General features: G+C 61.6%; 1 protein-coding gene across 3 annotated transcripts; it reads right to left on the bottom strand.

Annotated features, from left to right (window-relative positions):
• Positions 1 to 694: 694 nt before the first annotated feature.
• CLIP3 (CAP-Gly domain containing linker protein 3) lies at positions 695 to 10285 on the bottom strand. 3 transcript variants are annotated; one of them, XM_049795875.1, is made up of 14 exons: positions 10227 to 10285; positions 9246 to 9387; positions 8536 to 8675; positions 8017 to 8110; positions 7550 to 7711; positions 6665 to 6783; positions 5075 to 5311; positions 4204 to 4339; positions 3477 to 3599; positions 2778 to 2906; positions 2115 to 2238; positions 1820 to 1884; positions 1176 to 1248; positions 931 to 1066 (listed from the first exon to the last, which is right to left on the bottom strand). In XM_049795875.1, exons 1-14 carry the CDS (start codon positions 10269 to 10271, stop codon positions 1012 to 1014), a joined length of 1644 nt encoding a protein of 547 aa, XP_049651832.1. In that variant the 5' UTR covers positions 10272 to 10285; the 3' UTR covers positions 931 to 1011. The 3 variants fall into 3 exon arrangements, with proteins under 3 accessions (XP_049651833.1, XP_049651832.1, XP_049651834.1); XM_049795876.1 differs by lacking the exon at positions 2115 to 2238 and having other exon boundaries at positions 695 to 1066; XM_049795877.1 differs by lacking the exon at positions 1820 to 1884.
• Between the last annotated feature and the right edge of the window lie 3062 nt (positions 10286 to 13347).

Raw genomic sequence — 13347 nt, 5'->3', positions numbered from 1 at the left:
CCGCTGGAGTATCCACCAAACCATTTTCCATAAAACGCCCTCCCCCCCGGGCGTAATCAGTAGTTTCCAGAGTTAACGGCTCAAGAACAGGTTTGGGGAGGGTCCCTGGCATAAACCTCTCTTCTCCCAATTGTAGTCAGCAGGTTCCAGTGTGAATGACCCAAAATGCAGGGGGGCACAGGTTGGCATTGGCTCACTCCTCACAAGGGTAATCGGTGGGTTCCAGAGTGAACTGGAGGAACCGGGCTTAGGGGGGCCCAAAAATATTCTGGGAGGGATCCTGGCATCAATTCCCTGTAACTAATCAGTAGGTTCTAGAATGAGCAGCCCAATATGGGGGGGAGGGGGCAGAGCGGCTTCTGTGGGGGGCTGGCAGCAACACCCCATGACTGTAATCAGTAGGTTCCAGGGTGAAGAGCCCAAAACAGGTGTTGAGAGGGTGGTCAGAGGGGCAGGCGTCAGCTCACCCCCATCGCTGTAATCTTTAGGTTCCAGAGTGAACAGCCATAAAAGAGGGCTGGGGGGGCAGGGCGCAAAGGCATTTGGGGGCAGGGGGCTGACATCAACTCATCCCATCACTGTAATCAGTAGGTTCCAGAGAGAGCAGCCCAAAGGGGGGGGAGGGGGGGGCTGGCACCAGCTAATCCCCATCACTGTTATCAGTATGTTCCATGGTGAACAGCCCAAAATGAGTGGGGGGGTGGGGGTGTTGGCACCAGCAAATCCCCATCACCGTTATCAGTAGGTTCGAGGGTGAACAGCCCAAAATGGGCGTCAGGGGAGGGGCTGGCTGGCCTCAACTCACCCCACCTGCCACCCTGTCACTGTAATAAGTAGGTTCCAGAGTGAACAGCCTGGCGCAAAGGGAGTCAGGGTTCAGGGCGGGGGCGGAAGGGGTGTCACATCACGTCTCCCCGGGGGGGGAGGGGAGGGGACCAAGGCACTGGGTGGGGGAGGGGTGGCGGGGGGGTGGGAGGGGCCCAGCGAGGCGGGGGGATGGGAGGGGCGGGGTTAGGACTGCATCTCAGCCCGCAGCATCCAGGGGAACCAGCAGCAGAAGAGTAACCTGGGGACAGAGGGGTCACCGTGGGGCAGGGCGGGGGACGGGACACACCCACCCGGGGGTGTCCCCATGTCCCCCCCTACGCCCCCAAATGTCGTGTCCCCCCCCCCACCTGGAGAAGGAGCTCTCTGAGGTGATGTCCTTCGGGGTCCGCACTGCCGGGAAGTTGCGCTTGGGCTGTGACACTGCGGGGACATCCGGGGGGGACACGGGGCGGGGGGGACACACGGGAGAGACACACACACGGTCACAGCCCCCCCCCCCACCCCCCTGCTAGCCATTGCGCGGTTGGGGAAATAGGGGCGGGGTCCGGCCAGCCAATCAGCGGGAGGCTTCACCCTCCAGCTGGCCAATGGGTGGGTGGGGAAAGCTTGGCCAATCAGCAGACACCTGGGGGGGGGGGCTGTCTCGCTAGCCAGTCAGCAGGGGGATAGGCTTCCTGCTGGCCAATCGGCTGCTCTGCACCCTGCTACCCAATCAACGGCAAAACCCTCTGCCCCACCAGCTAATCTGAAGTGAGCTCTCCTCCTGCTGGCCAATCAGCAGCGATCCATCCCACCCTGGCCAATCAGCAGTGCTCCATGCTACCCACCAGCCATCAGAAGCAGCCCACCCTACCAACCAGCCAATCAGCAGTGCTCCCCCCCACCAGCCCATCATGAGGGTCCACCAACCAATCCCGAGGGCAGCACCCCAACCACCAACCAACCAATCAGCAGTGCCCCACCCCCTTCCCACCAGCCAATCAGCACGCACCGGTGACCTGCTGCACCTTCTTTTCTGGGGCACCATCCCCCGGCTCCTCCCTGGGACCCCCGACCCTGGGGGCAGGGCAGTAAATGTCATGGTGGGGGGGGGGGGGCGGGGGGGCACAACACAGGACAGAGACCTGACCCCTCCCTTGCCCCCCCTATGCCCCTCCTTGTCCCCCACTGCCCCCCCACCCCCCCCCACCCCCCAATATCCCCCAAAGTCCCCCTGTGTCCCCCCAATGTCCCACACACACAATGTGTGTGTCTCCCCAATGTTGTGTGTGTGTGTGTCCCATTACCTCTGCACACGGGAGGGGGGGGCGAAGACGCCGTGTTTGGGGGGACAGGAGAAGTACCGCACCCCGAAAACGGAGCCGTCGTGTTTCCCCCCGGCTGAGTCCAGCTCCACCCCAAACCAGTACCCTGGGGGGGGGGGGGGGGGCAAGTTGGGGGAGTTCTATGGGGGGCAGAGTGTCCCAGGGTGAGGGGTCTTATGAGGGGGTTCTCATGGGGGTGTCCCAGGTTGGGGGGTGCTCCCTGGGGGGTCCTGGGGTACAGGGTGATCCCATGGTGGGGGGAGGGGGGGCATCCCAGGGGGTCAGTCCCAGGGGGGTGTCCCGGGGGGGGGTCCCAGCGTGGGAGGGGGTCCCAGAGGGCTCCCATTGTGGGGGGATCCCACAGGGTCCATCCCATGAGGGGGTCCCAAAGGGGATCCCAGGTTGGGGGGAGGGGGGGTGTCCCATGGGGGGAGGGGTCCAAAGGGGGTCTGGGGGGGGGGTGCGCAAGGGCGGGGTTCCCATGGCAGGGTCCCGGGAGGGGGTCCCAGGGTGTGGGGAGGGGGATGTCCCAGGGAGGGAGCCTAAGGAGGTTGGTCCTGGGGGGGGTCCCTCGGGGTCAGCCCTACGGAGGGAGTCTGGGGCGGGGTCCCAGTTTGGGGGGGGTCCCGGGGGGGTCCCTCTCACCGGGGGCGAAGTCAGTGCGCCCATAGAACCGGGCCCGCCCCGGGCGCTGTCCAGCCACCAGCACTGCATCCCCCGGGGCCACGCGGCGCCCCTCCCGGTCCAGCCACGCCCCGCCACGCTTCCGGGTGGCTGCGGGGGAGGGTGGGGCGAGATCAGACCGGCCACACCCATCTCACGGCCACACCCCTCGGCCCTCTCGGTGCAGCCACGCCCCTCCTTCCAGGTGTGGCTGAGGGGTGGGGTCACGCAAACCAGGGTCCCTGCCTAGCCCCACCCACTCACAGCCACACCCCCACCTGACTCCACCTCCCTATAAGCCTGCCAGGGGCTGAGTCGGGTGGGACACGCCCCCTCCCAGGCCCCACCCTGCCCAGCTCCACCCCCCATGCACCCCACCCTGGCAGGCCCCACCCCCCAGCTGTGACCCGGGTGTGGCAGCACAGGGGATGGGGCTAAAGCAGAGCACTCCCCTCTGCCCGAACTCCGCCCCCTTCTGTGGGTGGGCGGGGTTTCACATTCCCTGCCCCCAGCCAGCCAATCCTGAGGCTCCTTGCTCTCCTCCAATGAGCATGCAGGGGGCGGAGCCAAGGGGAAACACAGAGTAAACGGGATGGGGCGAGCGTGAGGGGGCGGAGGGGAACGGACAGGGCCCCGGGGTGTGGGGCGTGGCAGGGTGTGGTAGAGCGGGGCAGGGTGTACCTCTCTTGTCCTTCCGGGCCTTGTGGGGGGCTCGGGCTGGGGGTCCCGGGGGGCTGCGGGGGGGGGAGGCCGCTGGGGGCTGCTCCTCCGCCTTGGAGATCTTGGAGACAGAGGCGAAGACACCTGCGGGTGGGTGACGTCAGACCAGTATGGACCAGTACACACAGCAGTGCGGACCAGTACACAATAGTGTGGACCAGTAGTGACCAGTACACACACCAGTGTGGACCAGTACGTGCCAGTACAGACCAGTGTGGACCAGTGCACACACCAGTACAGACCAGTACACACCAGTATGAACAAGTACACACACCAGTGTGGACCAGTACACACACCAGTACGGACCAGTACACACCAGTGTGGACCAGTACACATACCAGTACAGACCAGTACACACCAGTGTGGACCAGTACACACCAGTGTGGGTTATTACCATGCAGTATACCAGTACCAGCCATCCAGGCAGACTTGTATGCACCAGTACAGACCAGCGTAACCCACTATAACCCACTACATCCCAGGGACACAGGAGCCTAATTGACACCGCCCCCCCCCCCCCCCCAAAAAGGGTCCCAGCCAGCCAAGCCCCCCTCCCCTGCCAGGGGATTCCCCCCCACAATGTCCCACCATCCATCCCCAGAGGGACCAGGACATCCAGGGGTGTCCTCAAGGGACCCAGGCATCTGGGTCCTGTACCGCTGCCCCTGGGGTCCCTGGGGGTCCCTACCCTGTTTGGGGGGGCAGATGAAGTAGCGGACCCCCCCCACGCTGCCGTCATTCTTGCCCTCAGGCTCATCCAGCTCCACTCCAGCCCACTGCCCGCTGGCAAACGCCGTGGTGCCGCAGAAACGCAGGGTCCCCACCTTGGGGGGGACAAGACATGGCAGCCCTGGGTGACCCCTGCACCCCCCACATCCTCTCCTGCACCCCAAAATCTTCATTATTCCCCTTCCAATGTGGAGGGTGCAGCAGATGGCTGCGCTGGGGCTGGGTGCTGCCGGGTCCCTGCACCCCTGGGGGTCCCAGCACCCGTATGTACCCCAGGAACATCTCTGTGCACCCCAAAACCTTCTGTGCACCCCAAAACCCACTTCTGATCCCAAATACTTCCCATGCCATGCCTGCATCCCCACGCAGAACATCCTGTGGTTGCACAGGTCCTGTCTGTGCCCCCCCTTGGGTGTTGCTGCACCCCTGCACACCTGGGACCCCCCCAAAACCATCTCTGCAACCTAAACCACCTCTATCTGCCCCAAAACCCCATTATGCACCACAAACCCCTCCTTTCACCGCCAGTTCCCCCCATGCCATACCTGCATTCCCACAGAGCATCCTCCCATTCCATGGGTGCTGCCTGCACCCCACTTGGGTGCTGCTGCGCCCCACCACCCCTGGGACACCCCCAGTCCCCTCCAAATCTGTGCACCCTGAAACCCCATCTATTCACCCCAAAACCCACTCTGGAGCCCAGTTCCCCCTACGCCATGCCTGCATCCCCACGCAGAGCATCCTGCCATTGCATGGATGCTACCTGCACCCTGCTTGGGTGCCGTCCTCCCCCCGCCCTGTCCCTACATCCCCACTTGCGTCCCCCCCACCTTTCCACCGTCGACGCGGACACGGTCACCCAGCTGGAGGCCGAGGCAGAGCAGCATGAGGTTCCCAGGTAGGTTGTCGTAGTTGGGCAGGGTGACGCGGGGGAGGCTGCAGCTCAGGGGGACGGCGTCCAGCAGCAGCTGTCGCAGCTCTCGCGCCGCCAGCGCCGCCTCTGCCTTGTCCAGCGCCATGTCTGTAGGGTCCGGCACCACCTCGGCCGCCACCTGACCCTTGCTGTTCTGTGGGTGGGTGGGGGAGGTGAGCCAAAAAAAGGGTGGGGGTCTGTTTGAGGGTAACTGGTGGGAGAAGGCACCCATGTGGCACCCTGACACCCCTGGGTGCCATCACAGCCCCCTGAAACCCCCGATAATGTGATGCCCACAATAATGCTGGTACCCGCATGCCCCCCCATAACCCTCTGTACCCTCAAGAGCTCTGACACCCCAATAGCCCTCAGGCTCCCCAATACTCCCCAGCCCCCCTAATCCCTCCCAATCCCCCTCAATATCCCCAATACCCCATGCCCCAAATACCCCAAATATTCCTAATACCTCTCAAAACTCCAATCTGTCCCAATACCCCCCAGTACCCCCAATACCTCCCAAGAACTCCAATACTCCTCGGTACCTCCAATACCCCAGTCTCTCCCAATTCCTCCCAATCACCCCCAATCCCCCCCCCAACCCCTCCCAGCCTCTTCCAACAGCCCCAATACCCCCCAATACTCCCCAATTCCCCAGTGCCTCTGATATGCCAGTACCCCTCAGTATGCCCAATACCCCCAAAAGCCCCCATACCCCTCAACCCCCCTAATTCCCCCAACACCCCTCCATACCCCAGTCCCTCCCAATCCCCCCCTGCTGCCAATAGCCTGAATATTCCTAATACCACCAAAACCCCAAATAGCTCCCCAATACCCCAATCCCTCACAATGCTCCTAATACCCCTCAGAAGCCCCAGGATCCCAATACCCCCCAATATCCCAAATAACCCCCAATAATGCCAAAATGCTGCAATACCCCCAGTATAGCAATCCCTCCCAATCCCCCCCCAGTCCCTCCACCCCTCTTAATACCCCCCCTGTACCCCAATCCCTCCCAATCCCCCCAATACACCTCAATACCCCATTACACCCCCAATACCCCAATCCCTCCCAATACACCCCAACAATCCCCAGTACCCCAGTCCCCCCAACACCCCTCAATACCCCCCAGTACCCCAATCCCTCCTAATCCTCCCAATAACTCAATATGCCCCAACAACCCTCAACCCCCCAATCCCTCCCAATCCCCCAGTACCCCATTACACCCCCAATACTCCAACCCCTCCCAATCCCCCCAGTATGTCAATACTCCAATCCCTCCCAATCCCTCCAGTACCCCAATCCCCCCCAACACTCCTCAATACTCCCAACATCCCAGTCCCCACCCCCAGCATCCCCTAACCCCATCCCAATCTCCCCCCCACTACCCCAATCCCTCCCAATCCCCCACAACATCTCAATACACCATTACTCCCCCAAAACCCCAATCCCTCCCAGTCACCCCAATCCCCCCCCATCCCCCTGATGCTCCCCCCAACCCCCGCGGTACCCGGAGGGCAGGATCAGCCCCGTGCTCCAGCAGGCAACGCACAGCCCCCAGGCAGAGGTTGGAGGCAGCAATGTGCAGTGCCGTCCCATGGCTGAAGTCGCTGCAGGTCGAGTGCAGCACTGTGGGGGGAAACTGAGGCACAGCCCACCCCGGAGAGAGAGGAGGGGTGGCTGCGGGGGGAACCCGGGCTCCCAGCCCCAAGGACACCGGCATCCTGTCCTATGGGACTGCAGTGTCCCAACCCCCACTGGGGACCCCATTGTCCTGGCCCTGGGGACACCCATGTCCTGCAGCCCAGAGGACCCCAGTGTTCTTCCCTCCCGGGACCCCAATGTCCTGCCCCTGAGGACCCCAATGTTCTGTGCCCCTGGAACCCCAATATCCTGCTCCCCTAGAGACCCCGATGTCCTTCCCCCAAGGGACCCCAGTGTCCTTTCCCCAAGGGATCCCGATGTCCTGCCTCCTGGGGACCCCAGTGTCTTTCCCCTCAGGGACCCCAATGCTCTTTTCTCCAGGGATCCCAGTGTCCTTATCCCCTGGGACCCCAGTGTCCTGCTCCCAAGGGACCCCAGTGTTCTGCTCCCCTGGGAACACCAATGTCCTTTCCCCAGGGGACCCCAGTGTCCTTATCCCCTGGGACCCCAATCTCCTGGCCCCCAAGGGACCCCAGCATCCTGCCCCTGAGGACCCCAATGTCCTGCACCCCTGGGACCCCCATGTCCTTCCCCTGGAACCCCAGTGTCCTTTCCCCAGTGTCCCCAATGTCCTGCTCCCCTGGGACCCCAGTGTCCTGCCTCCCAAGGGACCCCAGTGTCCTTCCTCTAGGGGAGCCCAATGCTCTTCCCTCCTGCCCCCAAGGGACCCTGTTGTGGGGGGACCCCTCACCTCGGGGGGCTGCCGCCCGCAGGAGGGTGCGGATGAGCTCGGGGACATCGAAGTAGGCGGCGTAGTGGAGGGCGTTCATGTGGGTCCAGCGGCTCCGCAGTGTCACGTCCCCCCCCAGCGCCAGCAGCCGTGTGGACAGACGCACAGCCGCCGCTGGGTCCCCTGGGAGTCAGTGACACCCAGCATGGGGATGGGCACGTCACCCAGGGGGCATCCGCCGTGGGGCTGGGGCTGTGGGAGATGGTGCTGCCCTAGCGGGGAGGGGAGGGCACTGGGGGTGGTGGGGAGTGCAGGCATGGGGTCATACAGACAGTGGGACTGGGGATGCTGGCGACATAGGGACACTGCCAGTGTGGAGACACTGGGACTGGGAATGTTGGGAATATGGGGACACTGCCACTGTGGGGACACCAGGACTGGGGGATACTGGGGACATGGGGGATGCGGGGACCCCCCGTCCCACCCACCCACGCCGTGGGCGCCGGCCTTGCAGGCATAGTGCAGCAGCGTCATGTCTGTCAGTCCATCCCGGTCATTCACGTGGCACCCGCGGCGCAGGATCTGCCCAGTCACATCAGTTACACACTAGTTCCTCCCAGTTACCCCCCCCGGGCTCCCAGTCACCCCCCACTAACTCTCCTGGGGCACTCAGTCATGTCCCCAGTGCTCCCAGTTACCTCCTAGTACCCTCCCACGGGCTCCCAGCTCCTTCCCATTTCCCCTCACAGTGCTCCCAGTTATTTCCTAGTATCCTCCCTAGAGCTCCCAGTTCCCCTCCCAGTGCTCCCAGTGACCTCCCAGTAGCCTCCCTCAGGCTCCCAGTCCTCCCCAGTCCCCCTCCCAGTGCTCCGAGTTACCCCCCCACACTCCCCATGGCACCTCATAGCTTTCCCCCTGCCCCCACGGCTCCCCCAGCATCCTGACCCCACCATGACACCCGGACCCCCCAGCCCCCCTCTCCAGCACCCTGACCCACTCCCCCCCACCTCATTGCCGATGACATCAACGCTGTGCTGCACTTGGGGCACCCACTGGCGCAGGATGGCGAAGAGCTGGGGCACAGTGGTGCGAGGGTCCAGCAGGATCTCCCGGCACGCTGCGTCGTTCGGGTCGAAGAAGGTGAAGGCTGGGGGGGTGGACACAAGGAGGTGGGGGACAAAAGGAGGATGTGTGTGTGAAGGGGCACCCCGTGGTGCACAAATCGCATATCAGCCATTGGAGAATCCCCACTTGGGGCCCCAGTGCCCACCCCATGGGGGTCACCTGCCATGGAGGGAGTCTCTGTGACAAAGAGGGGGAGGGGTGACTCTGTCCCCATGGGGGGGTGTCACTGTCCACAAAGGAGGGGGACACCAAGCAATGTACAACCCCATAGCAGGCATCAGAGAACCCCCAAATTCCCACTTGGGACCCTCTCCCATGCATGCCTTTTTTTGGGGGGTGGGGAGTCCCTGTCCCCATGGGGTCCCCTGTTCCCTGGGGAGGGTTCCTGTCCCCCGAGGTTGGGGGGGAGAGGGGAGTGTCAGGTCCCCCCCATTGCTCAACCCAATATCAGCCATCAGAGAATCGCCACTTGGGTCCCCTCCCAGCGTCCCCCCTCCCCCAGCTTTTTTTTTTTTTGGATGTGTCCCTATGGGGTCCCCTGGGGACACCTGTGATGAGCTGGGGGGGGTCTTAGGGTGGGGGGGGGTCTCACCATAGTCCTTGGGCAAGGGGGCGGGGGCAGCGGGGTGCACCATCGGCTTCTTGCGTCGCTCCACCATGGGGCTGGGGGGGTCGGGGGTCGGTGCCCCCCCCACTGGGGGGTCCCCCCCATGCTCCTTTGTCATGGCAACAGCCTGAGGGGGGAGGGGGGTGATGGGAGGGGGAGCAGCACCGGGGGTTGGTGGCTTTTGCGGGTGTCAACATCCCCCCCCTTCTCCTGGCATGGGGGGGGCAAGGGGGTACAGAAGGTGGGCGGAATGGCCGGGCCCACCGGGGGGGTACTGGGATGGGATACTGGCATGGGGATACTGGGGTGGGGATACTGGGATGAGGATACTGGGATGGGGATGGGATACAGGGATGGGTATACAGGGAAGGGGATACTGGGATGGGGATGGGATGTTGGGATGGAGGTACTGGGATGGGGGTACTGGGATGGGGATGGGATGCTGGGATGGGATACTAGGATGGGGATGGGATACTGGGGTGGGGATACTGGGTTGGAGATACTAGGATGGGGATGGGATACAGGGATGGGACATGGAGATGGGTACACAGGGATGAGAACACTGGGATGAAGATGGGATAGAGAGATGGGAATACTGGGATGGGGATGGGATACAGGGATGGGATATAGGAATGGGGATACTGGGATGGGGATGGGATACGGGGATACAGGGATGAGGATACGGGGGTGGGAATGGGATACTGGAATGGGGGTACTGGGATGGCGATAGTGGGATGCGGGTGGCGACCGGGCCCGCGGCACCAAGATGGGGCGGGGGCACCGGGCGGGGGGGCCGCACCGGGCCCAGGCCGGGGCGCGGTGATGCGCCGGGGCCGGGACCGGGCTGGCGGTACCAGGATGGGGTGGGGTGCGGTGGGCTGGGGCAGGGGCAGGGGCAGGGGCAGGGGTCCCGGCCCCCCACCCCGGTTCCCCCCGGTCGCGTCCGTCCCCCCCCCCGCCCGGTACCTGCTGGGGACGCGGCCGGCGGGCTGGGCTAGGCGCAGCGCGCATGCGCGACCCGCCCGGAGGGGTAGAGGGGGCTGGGGAGGGGGACTGCGGGGCGGGGCCTGAAGGGGCGGGGCGGGGCCGGGGCGGCCAATGGCGGCGCCAGGGGGGCTGCCAGGGGCTGCAGGGGGCGGGGCGTGGGGGACGGCGTGGGGGCCGGTATGGAGTCATGGAGTCAGGGGGTCGTTTAGGTCGGGAAAGACCTTCGAGACCATCGAGTGCAGGCGTCACCCGTGCCCACTAAACCATGTCCTGGAGCGCCTCGTCTACGCGCTTTTTGAACACCTCCAGGGATGGTGACTCAACCGCTTCCCTGGGCAGCCTGTTCCAATGCCTGACAACCCTCTCAGTAGAGAAATTTTTCCTAATATCCAACCTAAGCCTCCCTTGCCGCAACTTGAGGCCATTTCCTCTAGTCCTACCTCCAGCCGCCTGACAGAAGAGACCAGCACCCACCTGACTACAACCCCCTTTCAGGTAGTTGTAGAGAGCGATGAGGTCTCCCCTCAGCCTCCTTTTCTCCAGACTAAACATCCCCAGCTCCTTCAGCTGCTCCTCATAAGACTTGTGCTCCAGGCCCCTCACCAGCTTTGTTGCCTTTCTCTGGACACGTTCCAGCAACTCAATGTCTTTCCTGTAGTGAGGGGCCCAAAACTGAACGCAGTAGTCAAGGTGCGGCCTCACCGGTGCCAAATACAGGGGAGCAATCACTTCCCTGCTCCTGCTGGCCACGCTATTTCTGATACAGGCCGGGATGCCGTTGGCCTTCCTGGCCACCTGGGCACACCGCTGGCTCATATTCAGCCGGCTGTCAACCAGCACCCCCAGGTCTTTCTCTGCCGGGCAGCTCCTCCCCAAGACTGTAGCGTTGCATGGGGTTGCTGTGACCCAAGTGCAGGACCCGGCATTTGGCCTTGTTGAACTTCACACGATTGGCCTCGGCCCATCCATCCAGCCTGTCCAGATCAGTCTGTAGACCCTCCCTACCCTCAAGCATATCAGCCCTGCCTCCCAACTTGGTGTCGTCTGCAGACTCGCTGAGGGTGCACTCGATCCCCTCATCCAAATCATCGATAAAGATATTAAACAGAACAGGGCCCAACACTGAGCCCTGGGGAACACCACTTGTGACACGCCACCAACTGGATTTCACCCCATTCACCACAATCCTCTGGGCTCGTCCATCCAGCCAGTTTTTCACCCAGTGAAGAGTACACTTGTCCAAGCTATGAGACGCCAGCTTCTCAAGGAATATGCTATGAGAGACAGTGTCAAAGGCCTCGCTGAAGTCAAGGTAGACAACATCCACAGCTTTTCCCTCACCCACTAGGCGGGTCACCTGGTCATAGAAAGAGATCAGGTTGGTCAAACAGGACCTGCCTTTCATAAACCCACGCTGACCGGGCCCAATCCCCTGCTTGTCCCAGATTTGCCATGTGAGCGCTCTCAAGACAAACCGTTCCATAATCTTCCCCAGTACCGAGGTCAGGCTGACAGGCCCGTAGTTCCCCGGATCCTCCCTCCGACCCTTCTCATAAATGGGTGTCACACCGGCAAGCCTCCAGTCCTCTGGGACCTCCCCCTTTGATCAGGATTGCCGATAGATGATGGAGAGCAGCTTGGCAAGCACCTCTGCCAGTTCCCTCAGTACTCTTGGGTGGATTCCATCTGGTCCCATAGATTCGTGAGTGTCCAGATGGCGTAGTAGGTCACTAACTATTTCCTCCCGGATTAAGGGTGGGTATATTCTGCTTTTCATCGTCACCTTCCAGCTCAGGAGGCAGAGTACCCTGAGGATAACTGATCTCTCTATTAAAGACTGAGGCAAAGGCGGCATTAAGTACCTCAGCCTTTTCCTCATCTCTGGTGGCAACGTTCCCTTCTGTATCCATTGAAGGATAGCTATTCTCCTTGGGATTCTTTTTACTGTTAACATATTTGTAAAAACATTTTTTGTTGTCTCTTACAACAGTGGCCAGGTTTAGTTCTAGCTGAGCTTTTGCCTTTCTAATTTCCTCTCTGCATCACCTAACAAGATCCCTGTACTCCTCCCAGGTCGCCCGCCCTTTCTTCCAGAGACGATAAACTCCCCTTTTTTTCCTGACTCCTAGCAAAAGCTCCCTGTTCAGCCAGGCTGGTTGTTTTCCTCAGCGGTTCAACTTGGCAGCACATGGGAATAGCCTGGTCCTGAGCCATTAAGATTTCCTTCTTAGAGAACGTCCGTCCCTCCTGGACCCCTTTGCCCTTCAGGACCATCTCCCAAGGGACTCTCTCAACCAGTGCCTCAAAGGGGCCAAAGTTTGCCCTCTGGAAGTCCATAGCGGTAGTTTTGCTAACCCCCTTCCTTGCCTCACTAAGAATTGAGAATTCTATCATTTCATGGCCTCTAAGCCCAAGACAGCCTCCGACCAACACACGTCCCTCCAGTCCTTCCCTGTTCATAAACAGTAGATCTAGCAAGTGTCCTCCCCTGGTTGGCTCACCCACCAGCTGTGTCAGGAAGTTCTTTTCCACACACACCAGGATCCTCCTAGGTTGTTTACTCTCTGCTGTGTTGTATTTCCAGCAGATGTCTGGAAAGTTGAAGTCCCCCATGAGGACAAGGGCACATGATTCTGAGACTACTGCCAGCCGCTTGTAGAATGATTGATCTGTCTCTTCAACATGGTGGGTGGTCTATAACAGACTCCCAGCACAATATCTGCCTTCCCTCTCATCCTCACCCATAAGCACCCCACCTTGTCATCACAATCATGTAGCTCTGTACAGTCCAAACCCTCCCTAACATAGAGAGCCACCCCACCACCTCTTCTACCTTGCCTATCCCTTCTGAAGAGCTTATAGCCATCCAGTGCAGCACTCCCGTCACAGGAGTCGTCCCGCCATGTTTCCATGACGGCAACTAAGTCATATCTATCCTGCTGCACGATGGCTTCCAGCTCCTCCTGTTTATTGCTTGTGCTGCATGCACTGGCAGAGATGCATTTGAGCTGGCCTATTGAATCCACCCCTAACATTGGCACGCTGCCCCCAGGCTCATCTCTGGTGCACCCAGTTTTATCCCTTACGCCCTTCAAACCTA

Source organism: Accipiter gentilis, chromosome Z (assembly GCF_929443795.1).
Source record: "Accipiter gentilis chromosome Z, bAccGen1.1, whole genome shotgun sequence".
NCBI classification, from domain to species: domain Eukaryota; kingdom Metazoa; phylum Chordata; class Aves; order Accipitriformes; family Accipitridae; genus Astur; species Astur gentilis.
Note: the sequence above shows the minus strand (reverse complement) of the source record. Positions and strands in the feature narration are given on the sequence as shown.